The sequence below is a fragment of the Arvicola amphibius genome, chromosome 5, assembly GCF_903992535.2.
Source record: "Arvicola amphibius chromosome 5, mArvAmp1.2, whole genome shotgun sequence".
NCBI classification, from domain to species: domain Eukaryota; kingdom Metazoa; phylum Chordata; class Mammalia; order Rodentia; family Cricetidae; genus Arvicola; species Arvicola amphibius.
Window position 1 is genome coordinate 2338882 of NC_052051.1, and position 25989 is coordinate 2364870.

General features: G+C 49.2%; 1 protein-coding gene across 2 annotated transcripts in view; it reads right to left on the bottom strand.

Moving 5' to 3' along the window:
* Positions 1 to 25989, bottom strand: part of Cdh4 (cadherin 4) — a 471008-nt gene that overhangs the window by 307836 nt on the left and 137183 nt on the right. The window contains exon 1 of one of the 2 annotated variants that reach the window (XM_038330670.1): positions 5516 to 5684. The exons of the other annotated variant lie outside the window; for it this stretch is intronic. Coding sequence (XP_038186598.1) covers positions 5516 to 5605 — 90 coding nt within the window. The 5' untranslated portion in view covers positions 5606 to 5684. Of the gene's footprint in view, positions 1 to 5515; positions 5685 to 25989 lie in introns of those variants that run through there. 2 annotated transcript variants of the gene reach the window in all.

A 25989-nucleotide genomic window follows, 5' to 3' on the forward strand; every position in this document is an offset into this window, starting at 1 on the left:
AGCAACCCAGGAGCATGCCTCCTGAGGGTCTGATGCAATCCTGGGTTATTTACATAGCAAGGAGCTTGCACTGCAGTGTCTAGTGCCCAGCACTGGCTCTAGGTGGAACTCACTTTTACACTGGAAGTCTTTCAAGTAATTTACATGACAGCGAGGAACAGCATTCCTCCCGTGACTGGCAGGGATCCAATCCCTCAGAGAACAAAAATACTCCTCTAAATTGGGAATTGTTTGCAGACACCCCAAACCACAGAGGCCATCCCGTGTCCCCACCCACCAGCCATCCCATGTTCCCGCCCACCAGCCTTCCTGTGTCCCCGCCCACCAGCCTTCCCGTGTCCCCGCCCACCTCAACCCCTCAGGCTCCCAGACTGCACCTCCCCACAGGGTGGACCATCTGAGATGAAGGCTGAGACAACTCCATCTTCCCCTCCTTCTGTTACCTCCCTTTCTCTATCTCCTCCTCTCTCTCCACCAAGCTATCTGTTGTTTCTGGTCTCTGTCCTAGCACACGTGGCTGGGGGCGGGGACACAGGACATAGGGGAAGGCACATCTTTCTCTTTCTGTCCAGTAGAGTCGGCTTGTTTCCTCTTGCATCCAGGCAGTCCCATCCCAGGCTCTGCCCCTTTAACTGAGAGGCACCTATCTGCTTGCCAGATCTAGACTTCCCCTTCTCTCTGGGCTTCTGGAGTTATCTACCACCTGAGTCCAGGCTCCTGCATTTAATTCCTCCTGCAGCTGGTGGATCCCTTTGTCCTGGCTGGACTGACTTCACCTTAGCTCTGTCATCCTGCCTGGGGGTGATGAGCATCCTATCTTCAGCTGCATTCTAGACTGTTTTGGTTTTTATTTGTTTTGGGGAAGGCTCTGTCAAACAGCACAACAGCCAGTGTGGACTTCCTGGACCAGGCTCCTGATGCTCCCTGTGCAGCTGTGTGGACCCACGAAGGCACTGCAGCACACCTGCACCCTGAATGCCCCCTGAACCCAGGCTGGGGCCTTTTCCACCCACAAGTATGCTCTGTGGCTCCATTACTTCAGGTATCCATGACTGCCTCTTAAGCGATCAAATGGGGAAACCATGGGACTCCTCATAGAAATACTCTCAAGATCGAATTTTGCATTAGGATATTAATAAATGCACAGTGATTACATGTCTGAGCTTAGATCGTACACCACCGCTAGGCTCAGAGCACACACACTTCTAGCTCAGTGTGGCTGGCAAGGATACTAAGAACGAACCTGGACTTCTGCCTTCCCCAGAACAGGGACTGCACTCAGACCTGCTCAAATGCCGCTCTTATTTCAGAGCATGAAGCATTTCTTGTGGCTCCTTTTGGCACCATCTTGCTATGTCCTTGGCACTCATAGGATTAAAATCGAAAGAATAATTGCAAATCGGAATTCAGGGGAACTAAGGTGCGGTGTAAAGACAGGAGCTGGTGAGAAACAAGCAACTGCGAGAATGATTTTGCACTCTGAAGCAGTTTAACGAAGAAGGGCCAGGCATGCCCCATAACTCACCAGTACACCAATGGGGTACAGCGATGGCACAGGGGATAAAGCATTTGCTATGATGTCCTAAGCTCAGATAACAGTGCCTAAGTAAAGTCACACACAGCAGTGCTCATGCCTATATTCCAAGGTTCCTACACAGCGGGAATGGACACGATACAGGAGAACACCAGAAGCTCTTATACAAGGGAACGGACACAGGAGAACACCAGAGCCTCCTACACAACAGGAGTGGACACAGGAGGACACCAGACACTCCTACTCAGCAGGAGTGGACACGGGACAACACCAGACACCCCTACACAACGGGAGTGAACACAGCACGATACTGGACTTCCAGGATAGCTCACCTAGTGAACACGTGGCAAACAATAGGAAGAGGCTGTGTTTCAAACAGGGTGTGTGGTGAGGACCATACCTGAAGTTGTCTTCTGACCCCACACGTGAATTGTGACATGCACCCCTGAGCTCTTCCATATGAACATGCACATACATCATCATCATCACAGAGATGAAAATGAAGAATTAAAGCGTTAGTGCAGAGGGTTAGTGGTTAAGAGCACTGGTTGCAGTTTCACACAGGGAGCCTGGGTTCCGTTCCTTCCACCCTGGCAGCAGCTCATGACCATCTAGAAGACCGTCCCAGGAGATCTAATGCCCTCCTCTGGTGTCCACAGGCACTGCACGCACATGGTACACAGATACGCATGTCAACAATGCTCATATGCATAAAAAATTTAAAATGTTTTTGAGAAATGAATTAAGTACACACACAAATGCTCTGACATTTTACTGTTCTCATTATCCATCAAGTCTAACTATATAGCTCTGGCAGGTCTGGAACTCACTGTATAGACTCGGCTGGCTTTGAACTCACAGAGATCTTCCTGCCTCTGCTTCCCATATGACTTTTTAAATCATATTTTTTGGCCTTGGCTCTTGAAGGAGGCCTGAGTAGCAGAAGCTGCTTCTAAACATGGCCTGTGTTTGGAGAGTGTTTTTCTCCAAAGTCAACAGGCACAGCTATTGTCTGGAGCGTGCTTTGGTTGGTCCTGTGCTCACAGCAGCTGTGGAAAGGTTTAAGGCACACACCCACTTTTGTCTGGGTTCTCACAGCTGACAGTGCAGACAGTATCCTTGCCTGCATCACACCACCCATCACTGAGTGCTACCACCAAACCTCGGAGCTGAACAAAGCTATGATCTATTGAATACTTCCAAAACTCTGCAATCAAGTTCCTTCCCAGAGCAGGCTTCTGCACCAGCCAGCCACAGAGAGCCTGAAGTCACTGCTGAGCTCTGCAGCACCCACTTTGATATCATGTTCCAGAACAGTCCACGACGCTGTAAAATCCCAACCGAGGCAGAAACAACAGACGGCTCCAGGGGGTTTGCCGCTGGCATCTGCCATGGCAAGAATTTCCTTCGTAGAACACAGGAAGATGCCCTGGGCGGTATCAAAAAGGGAAATGGGATAAAAGAGAGGGCTTTTCAGACACAGAGAACTGGAAGCAGCAGTCCTGTGTTTTAAAGGGGTGTTAGCCCAGACCACAGCAATTATAAGCCTCCTCTTCCCAGGTTAGCCCAGACCACAGCATTTACAAGCCTCCTCTTCCCAGGTTAGCCAAGATCACAGCAATTACAAGCCCCCTCCTCCCAGGTAAGATGAGCCTCCCTGATGATCTGAAACTCATCTTGCATCTCTGGAGCCTCATGAATCAAGGGCATTTGTTCCTGGAGGCACCTAGTTTTTGTGTGAAATAAAATCATGAAAACACCCTACGCCACCAGGAAAGAAGAGCATGCAGGCACTTGCTTCTCCCAATCCAGACGACCCAGCAGGGTGCAGCTCAGCCCCTGTGGCCCTCACCAAGGCAGCCTGGGTTCTCTCTGCAAGCCCAGGAGGCCCTAACCACATGCCACTCTCACAACAAAACCCCTGGAGAGATGCATTGTAAGGATAAGCAAGCAGAGAGACTCAGTGGTTCCAGCGTGTGGTGTGGGAACACATCTAAACATGATCATCTCTATTCTGTTGCATACAGAGCCACACACACTCATTCCGTGCTCGGCAAAACCATACAGGTGCAGAAAACATTTCCCCATGTGGATTACTGCTAGATCGCAGGCCCGAGAACTATAAGCAATCTGCTAAATGAACCAGAAGTCCAAACGTCAACTTGGACTTAAGTAACGTGAAGTAATGGTGTCTGCTGTTAAACTGTGAGGCTCCTGCCCCCCTCACTGCAAACAGGCATTTCTGGAAATAAAAACCACGTTGGCTGACGTGAGGGTGCTGAGGAGCCCCCTGACCCAGAACACAGCCAGCAGTCTGTGAAGCGCATCTCTCCTGGGACCCTGTGGGAGCCTGTCAGTAAGTGTCCACTCTGCCCACCTCTCACGCATGCAGTTCCACTGTTAGGAATTAAATGACATGAACTCACAACGGATGTGTTATATTACACACAGAGGCAGCAGGTGCTCCAGACTCTCACTCCTCGTGACTTCCAGACGACTGTCCCATGCTCGCAGGAATTATTCAACTCAATTATGTCTACATAAAGAGACACCAACGTGGACTGGTTTTGCCTCTACCCAAGTTCATATACAACGATGTCATGCTGGGGGACTCAACCCCAATGCAAAACTGTATTACACTAACTGCCAAATGTCAGCAATCACGACTTCCCTCCCCATCCCAAGAGGGGTACTCCCCTCTCCATTCTAGCACTCAGTACCCCTTCCTCTCTAAACCTTATCCCAGGAATCACTGGTCATAATGGTTTACGGAAGAACCTGGCGCAGTGCAAGCGCATACACAGCAGAAAAAGTATTTAAACCACCAAGAATACCACTGCTTCAGTGGGGAAGGAAAAAAATCAAGATAGGAATTTCATACCTGAATATATGTTTCTGGCATCTAGGAAAAAAAAAAACCAATGTTAGCTAGAAAGTATCATTCTTTTGTTTTTAAGAGGTGTGTAGGTGTGTGTGCATGTGTGTGCATGTGTGCATGTGTGCATGTGTGCATGTGTGTTCTTGCAGGTGAACTGATGTGGTATTCCCCTCTGTATGCTGTGAATATGTTTTATTACCATTGGTTAGTAAAGAAGCTGCTTCAGCCAATGGCTTAGCAGAATAAAGCCAGGCAGGAAATCCCAACAGAGATATAGAGACAAAATAGGCAGAGTCAGGGAGACGCCATGTAGCTGCTGAAGAAAAAAGATGCTGGATGGAACCTTACCGGTGGGCCACAGCCTTAGGACTCAGTATTGATACACAGATTGATAGAAATGGGTTAATTTAAGATGTAAGAGTTAGTTAATAAGAAGCCTAAGCTATTGGCCTAGAAGTGTTGTAATTAATAGTTTCTGTGTGATTATTCAGGTCTGAGTGGCCAGGAAACGAAAGAGCAGTCTCCGTCTATGGGGCACGCGTGTGCATGCACACGTAAGTGAGAGGCAGAGGTCACCGTGGGTACTGCTCTTGAGTCACCATCTCACCATCTACTGGGTTTTTGTTTGTTTGTTTGTTTGGTTGGTTGGTTTTGTTTTTGGAGACAGGGTCTCTCCTGGGCCTGGAACTAAACAGGTGAGGCTAGCTGTCCAGTGAGCCCCCAGGAATTCACCTGCCTCCACTTCCCCGGGGGCTGAGATTACAGGTGTCTGCCCCATGCCTTTTTATTATCTGGGGGTGATGGGGGTAGGACTCAGGTCCTCCTGTTTGTGCAAGAAGCACTTTACAGACAGAGCCATCTCCTCAGCTGGGGAAAGGATTAATTCTTATTTATTTATTTAGAAATGATCTTTTCTCATTTTACATACCAATCCCAGTTCCTCTCCCTCCCCTCTTCCCACTTTCCCCACCTCCCATCCACTCCTCAGAGAGGGCGAGGCTTTCCACAGGGAGTCAAACACTCCTAATGCGTGGACACCATAATGGGAGTGCCTAGAAAAGGGTCTTCATCAGGAAGCAGAAGTTTCCATCTTGGATACTTACTCTGGGATGGCACCAGTCACCAACTGTTTCTTCTTTTCTAGGGAGGTCTTTGCTGCTTGCTGCCTTGTGATAGTCCCAGCTCTTGTCCATCCTCGGCCATTGTAGGAGGAGGTGTTATCTCATAGGGCAGCAAAAGAATCACCTGCTTTCCTAGCACTAATCCAGCTGTGCCGGCACACTGGCAAACATCTGGAGAGAAGCTTAAAAAAACACTTGCATGCACGGGTCTGAGGTTGGGGTTACAGATCAGGGCCGCAGCCTGCTCTTTGTAAATACCTATTCCACATTGCAGTTCTGTGGCTGCAGGGGCAGGAGGGCAGCCGTGGGAAGAGATAAACACAAATTCACCTGTGGAGAGACGCACACTCCGTCCAGCCCGCATGGCAGCTGAACTTTGATGCGTCCTCGGGATGGAACTCTCCAAAGGAAAGATCTGACCCTGTGCCTCCCACCCCAAACAAGAGGCTTTCTTTGTGTCCTTACTGCGATGCCATCCCCTGGAAACTGGCCTGAAGTCTAAATCTGTCCAGAGACACGCCAGCATATCAGCAGGTTGCGCTTCATACCTGACGAGATGTGCCACGCTGGCTCTGTTGTTTTAGCTTCTGCCTTTGAACAGTTCACTAAGGTCAAAATTCAAAGTAACCTCTGCAAGCAGGAAACTTGCCCAAGAGTAGAAGTCAAACTCCAAATGTGTAACAGGGCAAAAACCTCTGGGATACAGACTCAGCATTTACAGCTGGAGGGTGGTTCAGAGGTTAAGCCCACGTGCTACTTTGCCTATAACTCTAGGGCAATGCCCTCTGCTGGTGTCCACGGACGCCTGCACTCATGGGCACATTACCACAGACAGACACACATCTATACAAAAAAATTTAAAAAAAAATTTAAAAAAGAAGAGTCTGAATTCAAGGCCAGTAGTTAACCTTCCTTAGTGAGGAAGATTCATTGATAAAATGATCTTCTACCCCAGATAAATTCCAAACAGGCATGGGGTTTTAGGGGACCCCCACATGTCAATCAAGGACCTCACTGCACTGAGGCTGATAATTTTCAAGATAATAAAAAGGGTATTTTCATCATCATGGGCCAGTGTATTTTGTGTGGAAATACCCGGCACTTTTGAAAGGGAGAACAAAGAAGAGGCTTTCACATTTTTGCTGCGACACACACTTCCCCTCCCCAGTATCAGGAAAGCTGCCTTCAGTTTGCAGCTCCAACAGAGACAGCCTTTGCCTTGGATGCTATGTCAGATGGCAGGTTCACCGTTCACATAAATGAGCACAGAATCCCCACCCAGTTCTCCTACAGGTGTCTTTCTATTTCCAGAGGGAAACATGCCTCACTTCCCTTGCCAGGGTTCTAAGGGGTGACCAAAATCCCCCCGAGAGGTACCTGGGACTGGCTATCATGTGTCTTAAATGTGAGCATGAATACAGCACGCACGCACACACACACACACACACACACACACACACCACACACACACGCATGCACACACGCACACAAGCACACACAATCTGCAGACCCTCCTCACACTCTCTGTGCTTGCTTAATAAAGGATCCAAATTCAACATGTTCAGCTTCTTCTATTAAAATGCTCGCTCTGGATAAAGAGACATTCTCGGCGGGCTCTCGGTTCTCAGGCAGGCCTCTTTGTTCTCAGGGAAAATTAATTTGGTCACAGCTCCAAGGCCACAGTGCAAGGTGAGCCTGTCCCTGCACCACCCCAGAGACGCTGGCATGAGTGTCCGGTTTACTTGGGAAGTACTTGGACTCGGCTCTTTTGAAGACTGGATTGCTTTTCACTGTGAGGACAGCGGGCACAGCCAAGTTAGTGGCTGGAAAGTTAATAAAGCTGGACCCTGGGGCCTCTGAGGTCCTGTTGGCGGCTCTAAGCTTTGACTCCCAAGACCTACCTCTGCATCCAGCATCAGCCTCTATCAATTAACCTTCTGCAGCCCTGGTCCTACTTGGGGACACATGTCACTGCAAAGGCAAAAAGATGTCTTGGCCCCTCAATTTTCAGGACTCTCGGAGGTGGCCCTGTGCAAGGATATTTGGGTCAGGAGCCTGATATTGGATCATCATTGGGCAACGGGAATTACATGGGTCTTGGGAACTTCCCTCCCACCCCTGGAAGAAAGCCTAGAATAGATTGCAAACTCTCTGATTCTGTCCCTTTTGGATTCCAGTGTGGGTCACTATGATTATATAGGACATGGACATTCTAAGGCTTTCTGTGAAAATGGCAATCCCGGTCTCCTCTGGCTGCAGGGGACTGGCCTAACCTTCCGGCAACATCAGCTAGGCACAGTTGCATTTGGTCTCTAGAAAGTCCTGCATTAACAACCCAGGGAGTTTTGAGAAGAAGAGCACCTATTTGAATTAATCTTGTCACCGTGGCCAGGAACTCATACTGGGGGCAGCATCCTCAGGGAAACAGCTCCTTTAGCAAGGTCAAGAGGTTCCGGTTCAGACCTCAGCTTCATCATTTCCCTGTTAAGGGGCTCATGTCCCCTCAGATGACTTCCTTAGGGAGGTTTCACCAGGGCTCTTGGCCTTTGACCTCCCTGAACTCCCAACCTTCCCGGAACATCTACCCCAGGGAATAGGGTCCTCCAGGTTCTTAATGCTTTTGGTGGGGCTTGGTCTCCTTTGAGGTGGTCAACTCTATGGCGAGGGAGAGACTTTCCTGACTGCCTAACTAGCCACAGACTCAAGCAGGCATTAACATACTTGAGATTCAGAGTGTGTGTACATCTTTAGGAACTCGGTCTCCATTCCACCAACTGACCAGAACGGGCCTCAGGACACAGGGTGAGTGTGCAGTGTAGCCAAGGCATTTTCTTCCCTTTGGTCGAGAGCAGGCCTGCCCTACTCTGAGTTACTCTATATTGTCTAAAGTAGTGTCTTGCCTTGACAGGCTCCATTCTGCAAGCAGCTCTCAACTCTAATTTGAGTAAAAACGACTTAGTGGGTGCAGAACCCATACCAGCCACCAGGCGCTACCTGTCCGTCACAGAACGGTGAATGACTTATCCTGCGAGGAGAAAGAGTGCCACCATGCACGCTTATTGGGGTGAATGGAGACTTGGGGGTGTATTGAAATCATATTAGGGATCAAGAATTTATGGGACACACCAGATAGAGGAGAGGGGGCAACTAGCTCTTCTAACCCCATACAGTGATAGATGCCCACTCAGAGAGGGCATGACCTCACACACCAACCTACTTCTCAGCTGTTCCAGGACTTCAGTCTGGCTCGACTCCCTGCTATGGAGTTGGCCTCCTTGGCTGTCTGTCTGTCCAGCTGTTGGTACTTCTGAAACCGATCTGTCGTTTCCTTCTCAACAGTTCCGCCCCTCACCTGGCAGCTCAACCCTGAAGCTTCCCTCTCAGATTTGACTGAGCGGCTCCAGCAGCCGCCGCCTCTCCACTCTGGCTCTGCTCTTCATCAGTATAGACTCTCCCAGCCCACTGCTGAGTCTGTGCCCGCTCTGCTGCCACTTCTTCAGCTTGCAGCCTTATGATAACCCCGAGATACAACAGACTGGCTGTGTGCCTCGTGCTATGAGTTAATATTAGTAATTAAAATTGGAATAGAAGAACCTGCATTTGCTTTGGCCGGGCTACAGAGGTAGGTAGGTTATAGACAGATTACTGCTGCTGAAACAGCTCTTCCTTGTGAATTTATTACTAGGCGACTCCCAACACTGTGGAAAGACACAAACGAGTTTGTCTATATTTTTGGCATAGTGGGCTCATGACACGACCTTATAGAGGTCCTGCGGCTTGCACTTTGGTGCATTCCTGCTCCAGGACCCTCTGGCTTTGCCGACAGCCTTCATGGCCTCCTGCTAACGCGGCCTTCCTCCGCAGTGTTGGCTAGCCTCCTAACCTGTGTCATTTCAGTAAGAGTGACTTGGGATCTCAACAGAGCAAAGAAGACCCTTGTTACCATCTGGAAGGGCCAGTCAATGTCATGAATGAAGAATGGAACCAAAGAAAGGCCTGGGGAGGGACTCTGATGTGTCCTCCCCCACGCCCTCCCCAGCCTTCTCCAGGGAGGGGTCTGGTGTGGAAACTCAGGCTCCCAGCAGAGGTGATGGCGGGAGTGGGGGGCACTCAACATTGAGGTCTGCTAGAAAGAGGCACAAGCTTAACATAGAAGCCTGAGTAACAGTTGATTCAAGTGATTTTTGTCATTTTCAGGAGATATAGGCAGAAACAGGCGCAGGAATCATGGGTCACTGGCTAAGCAGGCAAATTGGAATGTGGGTAGGAAGCGGGGAGAGAGGGGTCAAGATCGTCACACAAAACAGCACCCCCTACACACAAAACAATGCAGAGGAGGATCAGACACCAGCAAGGGACAAACAGAGCAGGGAGGGGGAATCCAGATCTACGACCCACGATGAAAGGTCACAGACCAGAGGGCCCTGGTTTTGAGTCTGGGACTTTTCCCAGCTCTTGAACCCACTTCTCATTTTCAGGAATGCCTCCCTCTTTCTTCATAAACTGTCCCTATGTCTCTCACTAACCACGGGTCCCTTGCCCTCATCTCTGTTCCAGGACCCAAGAACATGGAGATCTTTGGGCGAGTCCCCTGGACCAGTCCCTCACCTGTAACAAGAGTAGATTTCGATAGGATCCCCAGCTGTGTGCCTATCAGACTCTCCTCTGTCCTCAGAGCCAACGTGTTGATGGATGCTGCCCAATGAGGACCTAACGGTAGCTAAGGTAACGGTTGCAAAGGACCATTGGAAGGGAGTAAAATGAAGGGTAGGGGGCAGGACTCTGTTAGGAGGCTCTGGTCCTTGGCAAGGCTCGGCCTGGCTGGAGGGAGGCGCCAACACCCTCAGCATTGCACACACCTCATCTGCCACCCGGTGGAGCTTCCAGCCCGGGGTTAATTTTGGATTTGTCCCTTAATCCGGCTAACACCCCTTCCTAGTCAACTTCTCTGTCAGAGAGCCTCACGGCGCTTCATGATTAAGTACACAGGCTCCAATCTGGAGCCCGAACAGGGAGAATTAAAGTGACAATTCTTTTGTCAGCTCAATTTTTAATGGACATTTTAATTTTTCATGGACCTGGTCATAGGGTTTCAAAGTGACTTTTTGGCCCGGTGACTCCCACATATTCCAGGGCTTTGGGCAGCAATGTGCTGAGTAATCTTCCTGATCCGTCGCTAGCCAAGTGGAAAGAGCTGGGCGCTCATCCAATAAGATCCCCCTGCAAACATCCTGTGCCTCCTGCAGGGACCATTCCAGGTCAGCGCGCAGGTTAAGTGAACAACTGCACAAATGCAGAAATAACACAGGAGGACAAGGCTCCAATTCCGGAGAATAGCAGCCTAGGAAGAAGTAATCAAGCCCCTCCCCAATGCCAGCCCCCTCCCTGGGCTTCCAAGGGTTCCTGGGAACAGGAACAGAGCTGTACCTAGCATCCGGCCTGAGGGAGGAGCCACAGCCCTCTGCCTAGCCAAGGGTTTTTGGCTTCCTAGGAGCTTGAGCAAAGATGCCCCTTTCCAGAACCGGCCCTGCTCCAAGGCTCTGGGCTCCTCCCTAGGATATAGTCCCTCCCTTGTAACCCCAAGGACCCCATTACCTTCTTAGACTCCACCCTTCCTATGGTTCTGGGCCCCTCCCTCCTCGCCCTAGACTGTAGCTTCCTTCTTAGGACTGCTCTCCAAGCCCAGGTCCTCGTCCCAGGACCCAGAACCAGACTGCAAGCCTCTTTCGTGCCCCCATCCCCACTTCTTGGGCCCACCCCTTCTCATGCCTCCCCGCCTCCCAGCCTTTGTTCAGGACATTAGGGGAGCTGCTTCTCATTTCCTACTAAGATGCTCTTCTGCCTCCTCCCCCCCCCCCCCACCCGCACCTCCTCCACCATCCTGAGGACTGTAACTGTTCTATGTACCTCATTGGCCCCACAGGGATAAAGATTAAGATGTGAAACTCTCTCTCCGGGAGTCCCTCCACCTGTGTCAGAGCAGAGAAGGCCACTGGTCAGGCTCTTCCTCTTTGCAGCACCCGAAACTCCAGGCCAAGGCCTCTGGTCTCACCCATATTCCTTTTAAAACCATTTGTGTCACCCTGGAATGGGCAGGGTGTGACACCTGCCAATTCTACCTACTGTAAGAATTCAGGTGTAGGGCTAAGTGTGCCTGGACATGAGACTGAATTCTGCACTGGGACCCTGGTGCACAGCTGCTTCTCATCTGAAACCTAAGATGAGAAGCAGGACTGCTTCTGAAGGGAATGTGGCCTCCTGGCCAGTTTGATGTTAGGAGCTGATGGGGTGAGGGTGGGGGTGGGGAATGCACTGCAGGGGTTTGGGAAGACCGAAGGAAGTCCTGAGCTCACAGGAGAATGGTCAGGAGAGCACTGGTTCATTGCAGAACAGCCACTCTCTCACTGCGCCAGACTTTCCCACCCTGCCTTCCCACGTGAGGCCCTGGCAGCCCAGCAGTCTACTGTTCGGCCCCTGAGGGTCTCCAGGAAACCCCGTCATCCTTTCCCTTCCTGAAGCCACTACCCTGGCCACCCAAGGGCACTTCAGTTCAGACCTGGTGTGCTGGCTAGTTTAATGACATTTGACATAGACTACCGTCATTAGAGATGGGACCTCAATTGAGAAAACCCCTCCGTAAGACTGGGCAGTAGGCAAATCTGTACAGCGTTTTCTTATCTATTGTGCTGCCCCGGCACAATACGGTGGTTCTGGGCTTTATAGGACAGCAGGCTGAGCATCTGTGAGGAGCAAGCCAGGAAGCAGCTCCCTCCCCGCACAACCTCATGTCTTATCCCAGCTCCATGTCTGTCCACCACAAACTGGGATACAGTGATGCCCAGAATAGCTCTCTCAAGACCAACCTGGCAGAGAGAAGCGAAACCAGCCCAGTATGTAGTGGAAGCCCACGAAGACCAAGGTAGGACAGGGGACACTATCGCACTGGGGACCCTGCTTCCACAGGACACTATGACTTGAGGATTTTAATCAAACGTAGACGGCCAGTGGACAGTCCGAGTGAAGCTGTCCAGAGGTGACCCACAGGAAGCCTGCTGAGTGGGGTAAGGGAGGGATGCGGGGGAACAGGAACAGCGAAGTGTAGGGGAAGAAGGTGAGGCTCACAGCAGCCCTGCCAGGACTGTTCTTCCAGCACTGCTACCGCCTCATCACCTGGCTCCATCATCGTTATCACCACCACCATCTCCAACACAATCACCATCTTCACCACTGTCGCGACTCCACTAACCTACACAATCCATTACTACCACCATAGTATTCACCCCGCTCCACCATCGTCACCATGACTGCCATCACCATAGTCACCACCATCATCACAAGTATCCCCTGACCCCATCATCACCACTGCTGTGCTGTCACTGCTGTGAGCACCAACCGCCACCCACCGCCATCACCACGTCTACGGCCGCCGCGGCTATGTAAGCACCGCCAGCATTGTCCTCCACCATGGCCGTCACCGCTGTAACCCGCGTTACTGTCCTAACTGTCACCACCACTCTCAACTGACAACTGTCTCTGGGCGTCATCGTTGTGGGCTGAAATTCTCAGCTGGTCTATATCTCGAGGCATCCCTGGCTCCCTCTCTTCGGGTGTCGCCTTTAGCAGAAGGATAAAATGAGCCAATCCTTCACTCCACATAGGGAAGCAGGCCACTCCGCTGTGCAGAGAAATTGGCTGGAGATGTTGCTGCCTTCCCAGGAAAATAGAATAAAGGGGTACAACCACATCACAGCAGGGGATCATGACAATTCTGTCATCCAGAGGCCCTGTGTGGTCATGGCAACACAGAAGCTGGCTTTCAGCCTTCGTGTCCGCCTCGTCTCCTCTACTGTGGGTGGACACTGTCAACACAGGCGTGCTTGCGGCTTAGGAAAATTCGCACCCTGGAAGGAGAACTCAAGCACAAAGCGCCTCTCGTCATTCAGTAATTTGCTGACAAATTAAAACACCGGTTCTTCTTTGTGCACTGAGTTTCCATTTATGACCCATTGTGCATCCGGCTTTCTTATTCTGTATAATAATATTCTTATTGTGTGTTAACTTGCTCACTCCCGGCACAAGTCTCCTTTTATTCTCGAAAGCTTTGCTGCACTTCCCTAACAACCAGGTCTTCACTAATAACATCTATCTATACATTCACCCATTAACTCACCAATTCATCTAGCCATCTGACTACACACACACATGTTCATCTGTAAATCTAGTCATCCACTTACCCATTCCTCATTCCAACCATCCACCCAGCTACTTATCCATTCACCTTCCAATCCATTCATTCATGTATCTATATATCTACCCATCCATGTAGCCATCCATTAAGCCATACACACACACACACACACACACACACACACACACACACACACACACATATATATATATATATCCATTCACTTACCCATCAACCTACCCATTCATGGATATTTACAGTAATCCAGCCACCCATCATCCACACATCCACTAATTCTCCAGCATAGCTATCAACACATATCCTAATCTAACCACACATGCAGCCACACACCCACCATGTAGTCCATCCACCCATGCACCCATCACTATCATCTGTCCATCAACAGCCACTGATCCATCCAACCTTCCTTCCTTCCACCCAGACCTCACATGGATGCATACTCAGTTACCTCACTGAGACTGGGCCCACGGTATAGGTATGATATACGGCAATATATGTGGTCTTTGAGGATCTCTTGGGAGCGGTGGGACCTCAAAGGAAAGTTTTGTAAGTGTGGATACTTCATTTTCATTACTTCAATATCTTGGATGACACTTACATCTTCTAGGCATGAGAAAGAGATGCCAGAGAATCTTAAATGGCACAGACAGGCCTTGGTTGGACCTTTACTGGATCACTGTAAGTTCCTGCAAGTTTAGAATGGAGTCCAGATCTTGGCTTTACTTTATACAAAAATCTCACCCGTCTCTACAAGGTTGATTAAAATCCTACATTGAATCTTCCTGGAGGGCAACTGCCATATAAGTAGAAAGAAGGCCTCCTGGGATTTCCACGGACTTCTTTACCAGCTAAAAGAATTGAGCACAGACAACCGTGCTAACTGGAGTTAAAGTCTACCCTGTGCCTATGAGCTCAGCGGGGGTGTCCTTTGCAGGGCCTCTGGGGACGGCCCTAGATCCAGCACCTGTGTTCCAGATCAGTTTTCCATGGGTGCTTGTACACTGAGAACCACTCAGCTGTCACCTCCACATGACAGTTCTCTAAATAATGAATTCTTAAAGGGAAAGGGGGCGTGATATCATCGTATTTTCATTAAAAGTGTATAAAATACTGATTTCTTAGAAATGCTTACTGAGGAGAGGGAAAATATGGAACTTTGGCTGTGGTGGTTACACAAATCTACACGTGACATGAATTCCATAGGAGCTTTTGGGGTGAGGAAAACGTTCTATAATTAGGCGGTGATGGTTGTTGCGTAACTGCGAATACACTGAAAACCACTGAACCACATTAAAAGGGTGAATTTTATGGAATGTAAATTTCTTCTCAATAAAGATGTTTAAAAAAAGAAAGCCTTAAATGGGTTCTCACCTGCTCTTGGAGTGGAGCCCACCCTTCCTACACTGCTCACTCTGCTCCATGGAGAAGCCTCATCTCCAGGCTCATGACCCATCGCTCTCTCAAACAAGGGAGAGCAGCCGACAGTGACCTCTGTGGGTCAAGGAACAGCCTGATTCAGGGTCAAAGACTGTCCAAAGACCAGCCCTGTTCAGCCCCCTGACAATGTGATAGGCCTCCGATTTGGGGTTTCCATCTCTGCAGTTCCTTGTTGGAAACATTTCCGTCTCTGCCATGTCCCGTTGGCACCCTGTCCCGCCTCGAGGGGTCTCTGTTGATGCCTGTTGATCTCTGACTTACGTAGTCCACGCGTGCGACTCTTTGTGATGGCGCATGCCCATCACACCGCTCTCCTTTGCGGGAACTGTCATTTTCTTCACTTCTTGAGCACCAGGTCTGTGTCACGTTGGGCACCCCTGTCTGGCAGTGGGTGGAGCAAGCCAGGAAGAAGGGTACCCTGTGAGAACACGGGCACCAAGAGGAACGGCCCCCGGGGTGGCACAGGTCATACCTCAGCCTGCATCTCAATTCCAAAGGGAAAACTCACGCAATGTATTTGGCTGTTAAAAAAAAATAAAACCAAACTCAGGGCCACAGTGTCGCAGGTGGGTGGCCTGTAGGCTCCATCTGTTCTCCATGTCTGTGGTTGCTAAGGGCTGAGTGCTACAGGGACCTCTTCCCCACACTCACCCTTGCTCCCTACTGTGAGAACAACCATCCTCAGGTCGGAGGCAGAGCACCGGCATATCGGAGAGACCCGAGAGACCCGTCAGCAGGTCACCTGGGGCTGCTGTACTGGTTCAGCAGCCTCTGCCCCAACTGCTTGGCTCTGTCCCTCTAGGAACCAGCATCTTTGAAGCGTGATTAGAGATTCCCTTTTTCTATACAGTGGGATGTATAACCCCCATCCGTGCCACCTTTCCCACGACAGAAAGATGGATGCTTCAACTTGACAGTTTCGAGAACTACAAATTGTTCGTGTTCCTGGATATCAAATGGTGACATTAAAATTACTTAATTTAATATCCTCAATATATTCCTTGGCTGGCTTTGCCCCCCCCCCTTCTTTTCAAATTCTTATGGCTTATTATAAACTGATATAATTACTTCCCAGGAAGTTTGATTTTTCATTTCTTCATCTGCTCCTTAATAAAAAGCCCTTTTCTCTCTGCTGCTAAGTGGGGAGAAGACACGTCGCAAGTTTAACTTCTGAGAAGTTGTGAGACTGAGACCTGCTGGCACTTCTGCGGTGTGTTATTATCAGAGGCGGATTGGTTAGAACTCAGGGATGTGGGATGGAGGAATGGATGGGGGAAAAGGTAAGAACCAGGATAAACGTCACTCACCCCTCCACCCTGTCGCCTGCCAGTTGCCACTCCTCTGGCTTACTTACTTTGGAGAGTCTGCAAGGGAGCCCTAGTGTCTAGAAAGAATAACTCCTGCCAGATCAGCCGTAAACCAAATAGATACGTACCATTCTTTCTGTTTTCCTCATCTTCCCTCCCCACAAAATGCTGGAAAACTCTTCCACAAGCTCAAGAACTTAAAAGCCAAGTGGCATTGGAACGGCGACCCTAGCGGATGACATGCTTCAAGGACCAGCTCCACCTTTGAAATTCATTAACTAAAGCAATTTGCCGAGTCCGCTCCACAATGCACCTACACACGAAGAGCCGTGTCCGATAATTATGGAAGCACGGCGTGCGGGGACTGAAGGCTTTTACAAAAATCCCCGCTAGGATTAGCAATCTTTGCAGAAATCAAACCGCACAGGTAAAGCTACTCAAGGTTGGCTTCTCCCCTCTCACGCTGTGTAAGGGAATCCTTAAATGGGGGACCAAGATCAATAGCAGACCCACGGAATCAGGAATCATCTTCTACAATTTCCTGACACATGGGATAAATTCCGAAGATGCTTGGGAACGTACGTGTGAACTGACCCTCAGAGAGACGAAATAGGATGACTTCATTACTGCTTGAGTACGGTGTCTCGGCAGCCTCCCTGCTCACAGAGGGGCCTGAGTGCTGCTGGCGACCCTTGTGATCAACCATCCCCAGACAGACAGACGGATGGACCAGGGCTGGCTGCTGAAGGACACAGAACGCATGTGGATCGGTTGACGGTAAAGTTTGCACTTTAGGGAGTGGAGTTTAGGTTTGGACAGTTAAGTGAATAATGACTTTTTACGTGTTTCCGCCCCAGACCACTCTGAGCACTCTGAGTGACAGGCTGGGATTAACTGTGCACGCAGTGGTGTGTGACAGGGCTGGGAATACTTCAGACTCACGGGGCTGGAGGCTCACTTCGGCCCCGGGCTCAGGATGCCCAGTGCCTTAGCTCTGCACGAGGGAGGACTCTGGTGGTGTTTTGCCCACTGCACGCTCTCCTTCCGTTTTCTAGTCTGCCACGGGAAGGGAGCTGCTGATATGTATACAGTGTGCACATGACCGAACACATGACAGGGGCAGGTCGGCTGTTGGTGCTTTCACGGATGGAACATTATTACCTTCCCGACCCCAGCCTGTCTGGGCCAGGTTCAAGGGTTCTCTCCTGCATGTACAGCTGCCCCTGTGCTGGCCTGGGATCTTCACACTCCACTTGCTTAGTAGAGAACAGAGCAGGGGTCAGAAGAACGCGTTCTGTCCTCCTCTGTCAAATCCCACAATGCGGTGCTCATCAAGAAATGTGCTGGTAACCCACCAGGAAGATGCTGCTTGCATTCTGACCCCAACCACTAGGACAGCCCTGACCACTGGCAAGGGCACTGGCACTGTAGGAATAACTGCAATTCAAGCTCCCACCACGTGCACGGGTCTGGACTGGTCCCAGGGGACAGTGTTCAGCCAGCTGCAAACGGCCTGCTTTTTGAATACACAAAATTCCTCCTGGTGTATATAAAAATGCTACTCAGACAAGGACCCTCTTTGGAAATTGGTTACAGAACTCACTGGGGAGAACTAAGGAGCTGAGCTGAAACACAGAGGAGTACATTGGAGTCTGTGGGGTTCTTAAGGGTAGAGGAAATTATCCACAATACAGGAAATCACTGGGGCAGATGGAGAAATTGAAGAGAAAAACCAAAATTATTTGGTGACATGTCACTTTTGTAGATTTAGCTGGAAAGGCTAGAAATGTTGTCTGCTGAGCAAAAATACTAACAGTTATGATTTCATGTTGCATCCTAGCCATTCTTATTAACATTTCTTCCCATCAATACACACTACTTTTCAAATAGATTTTAGAAAGCAGCGGAAGTTGATGAAGCCCTTTCTTTAAGAGAATGTACAAAATTACCATATAAGCAAAGGAGCCCGTGGGTAATGAAACCCTACCCTCGGCTTCCTGCTATGAGATGCAAGGCTGTGGGCATGGACAGACAACCCTTATTAGCAGAGGGATCCAGGAGCAGAGTCCCTTGCTGAGTGCAGAGAGGGAGTCTGGCCCAGACCCAGGAGAACAGGAAGGCAGCGGAGTATGCAAATGAATGGTTTTAATTTTCCCTGAGCTCTGTAGCAGCTGGCCCTGCCATCTATGGTGACCTTTGTTCCAAGGTCCCCTGCCCTCAGTGGGGATGAATGCAAAGGCCTCCAAGGACAGCCCTGGCTTGGGTTAAAGGCACAGAGTTGGCTGGCACCAGAGCCCTCAACAGTGCAGATGAAGAACTGGTGTCCCCAGCACAGCACACCATGTGGGCAGCAGGTGCCACCCAATCCTCAACTGCCTCCCTGGAGTCGGTGGAGAAAAAAAACAAAACAAAACAAAACAAAACAGAAGTTAATGAGAATCCCAGCTTTGGAAAATAGTAGAAAATAACATTGCATATTCAGGACCTCGAAGCCCTATAACATGACCTATGTATAATCAAGTCACTGCAGCTGTTTGCCAAATGGAAATTTAAATATTACAGGCCTTTTTTATCTAAAAAAATGTTTTATTATTGTGTGTTGTTGTTATTATTTTTATTGCCATTTCTCCATCACTAAGCTCGATAATTGGTCTAGGGGAAAAAAAAAAGAGGGAAAGAATAGAGTTTCCAGAGATCAGGCAGAGCTGTGGTGCTCAGGTGCCTGTTTGTACATTCATTAGGCAGAACAGCACATCCACACACGGAAAAGTTCATCAGAACAAGGTTTAACGCAATTACGGTCTCTGAGGCTGGGTCTATTTAAGTCATTTCCTGCCAGGAGAACGGCGATAATGTGGTATGTGAAATTCCTCTCTCGCCTATCACGGAGCAGAGAAGCCCGAGTCGGAGTCGCCTTTGTCCTTTCCGAGATAGGCATTATCTTCTCCAAGAACACAATGTGTGTTTATTTTACAAACCCCAACACGAATGGAAATAAAAAGCACATTGCAGAGATTGGGGAGCCTGCAACATGATGTGTGATTAACTACTCCGCAGGGCGGGAGCGGCTGTACCAGGCAGCCGCTGTCCTGGTTTGTTTTCTCCATTCTCTGGTTAAACGTTCACATAATACCTTTCCGATTGGGATGAGCATGGGTTTAATAGAAATCTCTTAGAGAGCAGCTTCCCAGCAAGCAGAAGGGCCGGCCTCTTTCCCGGTGCTCTGCTTCCTAGGAAGTGGAGAAGGTGCAGCCCTGGAGATCTGTTGGGCTAAAATAAGCCTGCAGGGCTGGGGTGACTCTAAAGACCTGTTGGTTCAGCCCCAGATGGCTCCTGTATGGAACCGATTCTTGAGGGTATCTGTGAAGGACAGCCAAAAGAAGCAAGAAGGAGAGAAAAAGTCCTGGGATTCCAAGAGGGAAACTCACTCTGTGAAGAGAGTGAGGGTCAGAGGAAGAGAGCACAGAGGAAGCCGAAGAATGGCAGGCAGGGTTCGCATCAGGGTGAAAAGGGAAAGGAGGGAGTCTCTGCGAAGAAGGAAAAGCCCAGAACACAGGGGTGAGACCAGAAAACAAGGCTCTGAAACTCCAGGAGAGTCTTAAAGATAGCCCACCACAAAAAGAAATGGAGGCAGCAGACAGAAAGGTCGGCATCAGACACAGATACAGAAGCCATACAATTGAGAGAGCAAAGACAGGAACTCCACGAGAGCCAGTAGAACGATGGAAACAAACAAACACACAAAAACAAACAAACAACCACCAAGCCAAAGAGATAACTAATTCCCAGGAAAAACCAAATGACCAGCAAATAAGTTGCAACAAAAGTTTAGCTTCAATATGCGTGACGCAATACTTTAATGGTTTACCCTCACAAATTTGCCCAAACTAATTTATGTATTTACTAAAGTCTACGAGTAAATGCATACATGTACACACACACACACACACACAAATACACGCACACACACACACACACATGTAGATACTATTCTGGAGTAAGCTGACACAGGCTTGCTATTCACACAAGCTTGTAAAAGGGTTTGTAGCCGTGTCTCTGGGCACACAGTGTAGCCACATACACCAAACCATAACATACCCTGATGCTTCAGTCCTGTGAGCCAGCTTCATGGCGAGACACATGAGTAAACCTTGAAGAACGGGCACTTAGGAGCACTTTTCAGTGATGTTAAATGGAAAGCCCCTTGCTTTTGGTCGGGAGGAAGACAGCAGTGAGCATCCGCTCTATGGAACATGTATGCTGTCAGGAACATGTGATGCCATGGAACACCATGAGAAGCATCCATTCTATGGAACATGCATGCTGTCAGGAACATGGGATGCCATGAGAAGACAAGCAGAATAAAAATATTTGTCTTAAAATGCAACTCTCAATTTGTCTGAAAATTGCTTTAATTTCACACATGAGCATGATCAAAGTGTGAGGCCTTTCTTCCTGGAAAACCAATTTTTTTTTTGTGGGCAAGACAATTAATCAAATATTTATTCACGTAATATTAAATCTTGTCCTCCTACTTATTTTTGAGTCTATAATTAAAACCAAGGTAAATTTATGGAAATACATTGTGCAGAGAGAGGCAGGTGGCCATTTGGCTTAATAAATACATTTTAAAATCCTGGTCTCTGCCTAATGGAGTCTGGTGGACGCTCGGCTCTCCTATTAACAGTTAGATGGCAGGTAGGTGGCTCCAAGGGGGCCTTGGGGACAGTGTTCCAAGGCACCGCAGTCATCTTTGGGGGCATGCACAACACTGCAACCTTCCATGTTCTATAAGGAAAGAGCTGGGTAATAATTGTTCTGACTACAAAAATAACTTCCCTCATTAAAATCTCTGGGCTGTAACCACATTTAAGTGTGGGTAAACATGAATCGCACCACATCCCTAAAAACTGCACAGGTTGTCATCTTTGCCTCCATAGTTTTCCTTTTTTTAAGGACACCTAGCATAATCACCCCCACACATGCTGCCCACACATCCCCCGGTCAGTCATTGCCTTGACTGCCGCACTGTGACCAACTGTGGGATGCCCAAGGATGCGGGGTGCTCAAGGCCAAGCATTTGATCAGACGCCCAGGGTCAGCCACGGCAAAGAGTCCACAACTCCCTTTCCAAACTTGTGGGATCAAGGGACCAGGGTAAATGTTCTCCATGGGCGGGGGGTGGCCTGCAGGAAACATGGTTTGTTTTTGCAAGGCTCCCAGCTCCCCTGCTTGGTTCTGTTCCTTTAAAAACTTTGAGAGCACAGCTGGATAGAGGTTGGTGTGTCTGGAAGGTGTATGTGTGTGTGTGTGTGGGGGGGGGGGAACCATGCCTGCAGGCAGCAGAATGGGCCCTGGAAGGGTGGTCACCTCTTCTGATCTGTGAGCAGCTGGGTCAGTAGTGCCCACTTTCTGCTACTGGCACTTACCCACTGTTAGGACCTCTGCTGTGGATTCTTTGCACAGGATGGCACAGCCATCACTTGGCAGACAGTGGCTCAAGGGCCACCAGCTCTGAACTTTGCCTGGACAGTTGGATCTCTCCGTGGACCAAAAACACTAATGCTGTTTACTGTGTGGGCTAGCGGGAACTGTGGTCTGTATGTCCAGAGGGCAGCCAGGTAAAGTTGCTCCAGCTCTCCACAGCCTCAACTTTCTCGTTGGCTCACTAGATCCTTTGATTCTGTTCCTTTGTTAGTACTAGATATGTCCCTGGTTTGCCAGAGGAAGCCAAAGTTAGACTGTGGATCTCCCATGAGAAGAAGAGGAAGGGGAAGAGAGAGAGAAAAGCACGAGGATGGATTTTTTTCCAGCGTAAGAAGGGAAGGAAAGTGCTTCCTTGACACACGTGTGGGCACACACTCAGATTACACAGTCGCATAGAGAGACACATGGGACATAAATAAATGCATAGGGAAAGAGGTATCTGCAGTCACAGATACATACACACATGTAGAAATACAGAGAGACATTCTCAGGAACACACAGAGTTACATGCAAATACATACAGACATACACACAAGTTGTAGAGATACATACAGATTATATATTTGCACATAGAAACACATGGAACATGTGTAGGTACATAGGAACAGAGATAGCCACAGATGCATATATACACAGACTTACACACAGAAACACACACACACATGCATACAAAGGTAAGCACATTTATATATAGACATATACACATAAACAAATAGAAACATTCATATGTACATGCATAGAGATACATGCAGGCATACACACAGAACACACATGCATATAAAGATTAAACAGAAAAACACATTTACAGATATGGAAAGATAAACACAAACATACACACAGAGGCAAATATAAACACATGCATGTCAAGATAATAAATAAACACATAACATAGAAACACATCTGCACACACACGTATAGAGATATCCGTGAACTTGGAGATAAACAGATACATACAGACACGGACGGGTACATCAATGCACAGAGATACACACACACAGAGCCAGGGAACACCCAATCTGCAGGTTGAGCCCACATTTAAATTCATTCGAGGTGCAGCTCCCAGCGCTGTGTGAGTTAATAACGTAGTCAGACGTCTCTTATGGCCTCCAGTTTTCCCCAGGAAAGTAACGGTGGGGACCAGGGAAAGGGCTGTGGCGCTCAACTTCAGGCACTGTGGCATGACAGCTGTGTGATCCGGGAAGAAAGGTAGACTAAGACAAAAGGAGTAATTAGAGTGAGCCACCAGAACCAGCCCCGGATTTAAATGTTTAAATGTTTTAATTTAAAAGAACAATGGCTCCTGGAAGCAGGTTCGCAGCCGGCTGACAACCTGCCATTTATTAATCAGTGTTAAGGAACCGCGGCTCGGGTTTGACACCAAACAGCAGGTGATGTGTGATGATCCCTAAAATAGCAGCCATGTCTAAGAGCTGATTTCCAAACGACTCCCGCATCACGAGGCAGGCTCTGGAATATTTACTGCCCCAATTAGCGAGCATTAGGTGCACTGTTGCAGGGTGCCCAAGGAAGCCACAGTCAAGGGTGCTGGGGCCTTTGGGGAAGGCATGGCATTTCTCACACTGGGGTCATAGGGCTCTCAAGCACATGGTATATCAAAAATCAGTCAACAGGCAGAAAACACATTTGAAGCTCCGCTTCTCCACGGGCTCAGGGAGACACATGGCCATGTCTGGAGACAGCTGAGACAAGCATTTCTTGGGGTGAGGGATGTGGAGGGGTAGCATTTGAGGCCCTCTAGTGGAAGGAACCCAGGGATGCAGCCACACGTGACACAGTATAGACATTCCCCACCACAGACAACCATCTGGCCCTCGATGTCAAGGGCGCCGAGCAGGAGGAATCTGCAGTAGAAAGGTTAGTGGTCACACCGGAGAAAGGACCTTCCCACAGTGTGTTTATCTGCATAAAGCTCTTTGTTATTCCTTTTATCTAAGGACCTGGGGCAGCACATCCCCTGTCCAGTACCCTTGCATCTCAATGGAAGCCACGGAGCCATGACCTGGGAGCGTGCCACATAGCAGCGCCATTTAGATTCTCCTGGACTCCTGCAAGCGCTGCCCTGAGTTCTCTCTGTCAGACCTTGCTCTGTAGCACACGCTGACCTGGAACCTATTGTCAGGCCATGTTTGTCTCAAATTCATGGCAATCCTCCTGCCTCAGCCCTCAGAGTGGGGATTATAGGTATGAGTCCTTATGCCCAACTTCTTGGAGTCTCAAAACCATACACACAGATGTGTGTGTGTGATGAATGTATATATGTTCCTGTATGTCTGTACATGTGTGTAGGGACCAGTGGTGGACATCAGGTGCCTCGTCATGGTGCTCCCTATCTTATTTCTGGTCTCATTCACAGAACCTGACTGGCTAGTCTGGTTGACCAGTTAGCTCCAGAGATCTGCCTGTCTCAGCCCCATGTGTGCCTTTTCCATAGGTCCTGGAAATCTGAGTTCACACTTTCATACTTGTGCTGTGGCCCTTGATCTACAGACCCATCTTCGCAGGCCTGAAATCTCACCATTTAAACCCTCAGCACTTCCATAACAGGAAGATCGGCGTTGAGAATGCGAGGCCATTCAGCTCTGTGACGGGGAGGAGCAAGTTTCACTTAGTGACAAGCTCCACGGGACCCATGTGGGGATGCGTCTGTGTGGAAGAGGAGCACAGCATCAGCCTGGTGGGGCTCTGAGCCTGTACACACACAGCCCTCACAGCAACATGGGCCCCGTTGCTCTGCGCCTAGTATTGGGGTTTATGAGACACGCACCGACTCCATTAAACACGTCTTAAGCAAATCCTCCTTTAATGCTCAATTTAGCAGGGACGGCTACAATTCATCATGCTAAACAGAGACACTGCAGACAGCGGCGACTGCTCCGGAAGCGTGCGCTGGACCAGTGTTGAGAGGCTCGATCGTCATGTGTGGTCAGCTCATTGTCTTTCTGAAGCACACGCTCAGCCACCAGGGTGGCCTCTGAACCCGCATGGCTGCTTCTTCTCTGCCTGTGTGTTTCTCAGACCGTATCCCCCAGTAAAGTATGCAAGGGAGGTCTGTCTGCCCAGCGAATGGAACAACCGAGTCTGTGACAGTCCACTCTGCTCTGGATGCTATGAGAAAACGCCCTAGACTGGAACATCGCTACACCAATCAACTGTCCCTTGTGGTCCAGAACTGTAATCTCAGCCCCTGGAGAGGCTGTGGTGGGAAGGTGGCAAGTTCAAGCCCAGACTGGGTTCCAGAATGAGTTCAAAGTCAGCTGGTCGATTTAAGTGAGACCTTGTCTCAACAATAAGAAGTAAAGTTGGGATAGAAAACACGGCTGGTGGGGTGGGGGGGGCTGGAGAGATGGCTCAGTGGTTAAGAGCATTGCCTGTTCTTCCAAAGGTCCTGAGTTCAATTCCCAGCAACCACATGGTGGCTCACAACCATCTGTAATGAGGTCTGATGCCCTCTTCTGGCCTGCAGGCATACATGTAGACAGAATATTGTATACATAATAAATAAATAAAAATATTTTTAAAAAAAGAAAAGAAAACATGGCTCGGGTGTTCAGTGCACTTGCTGCTTTTGTAGAGGATCTGGGCTCAATTCCCGGCACCCACATGGTGGCTCACAACTGTCTATAATGCCATTTTCAGGGAATCCTACCCCTTTCTCTGATCTCTGTGGAGATTGGACACACGAGGTACACATACCTACATGCTTCAAAACACTCATATATCACTGAAGTAAATAAATCTAAAAACCCAGAAAGTCAGGAGAGCACTTGATTGGCAGGTAGGAGGCCCTGGGCTCATTACCCAACAGTGCAGAAAAAGAAGACAAAGGGGGCTGAGAATACAGGGTAGGGCTTCCCCACTCCCTCCCCAACTCTAATGCCATGGGCCAGGGTAGAGCCCTCTGAGCCAGTCACTCTCGGGAGGCCCATCTCCAAACTCCACGCCGTTGATAAGTAGGAGGAGGTACATGGCATCCAGAGCAAGGCCAAGAAGCAGAA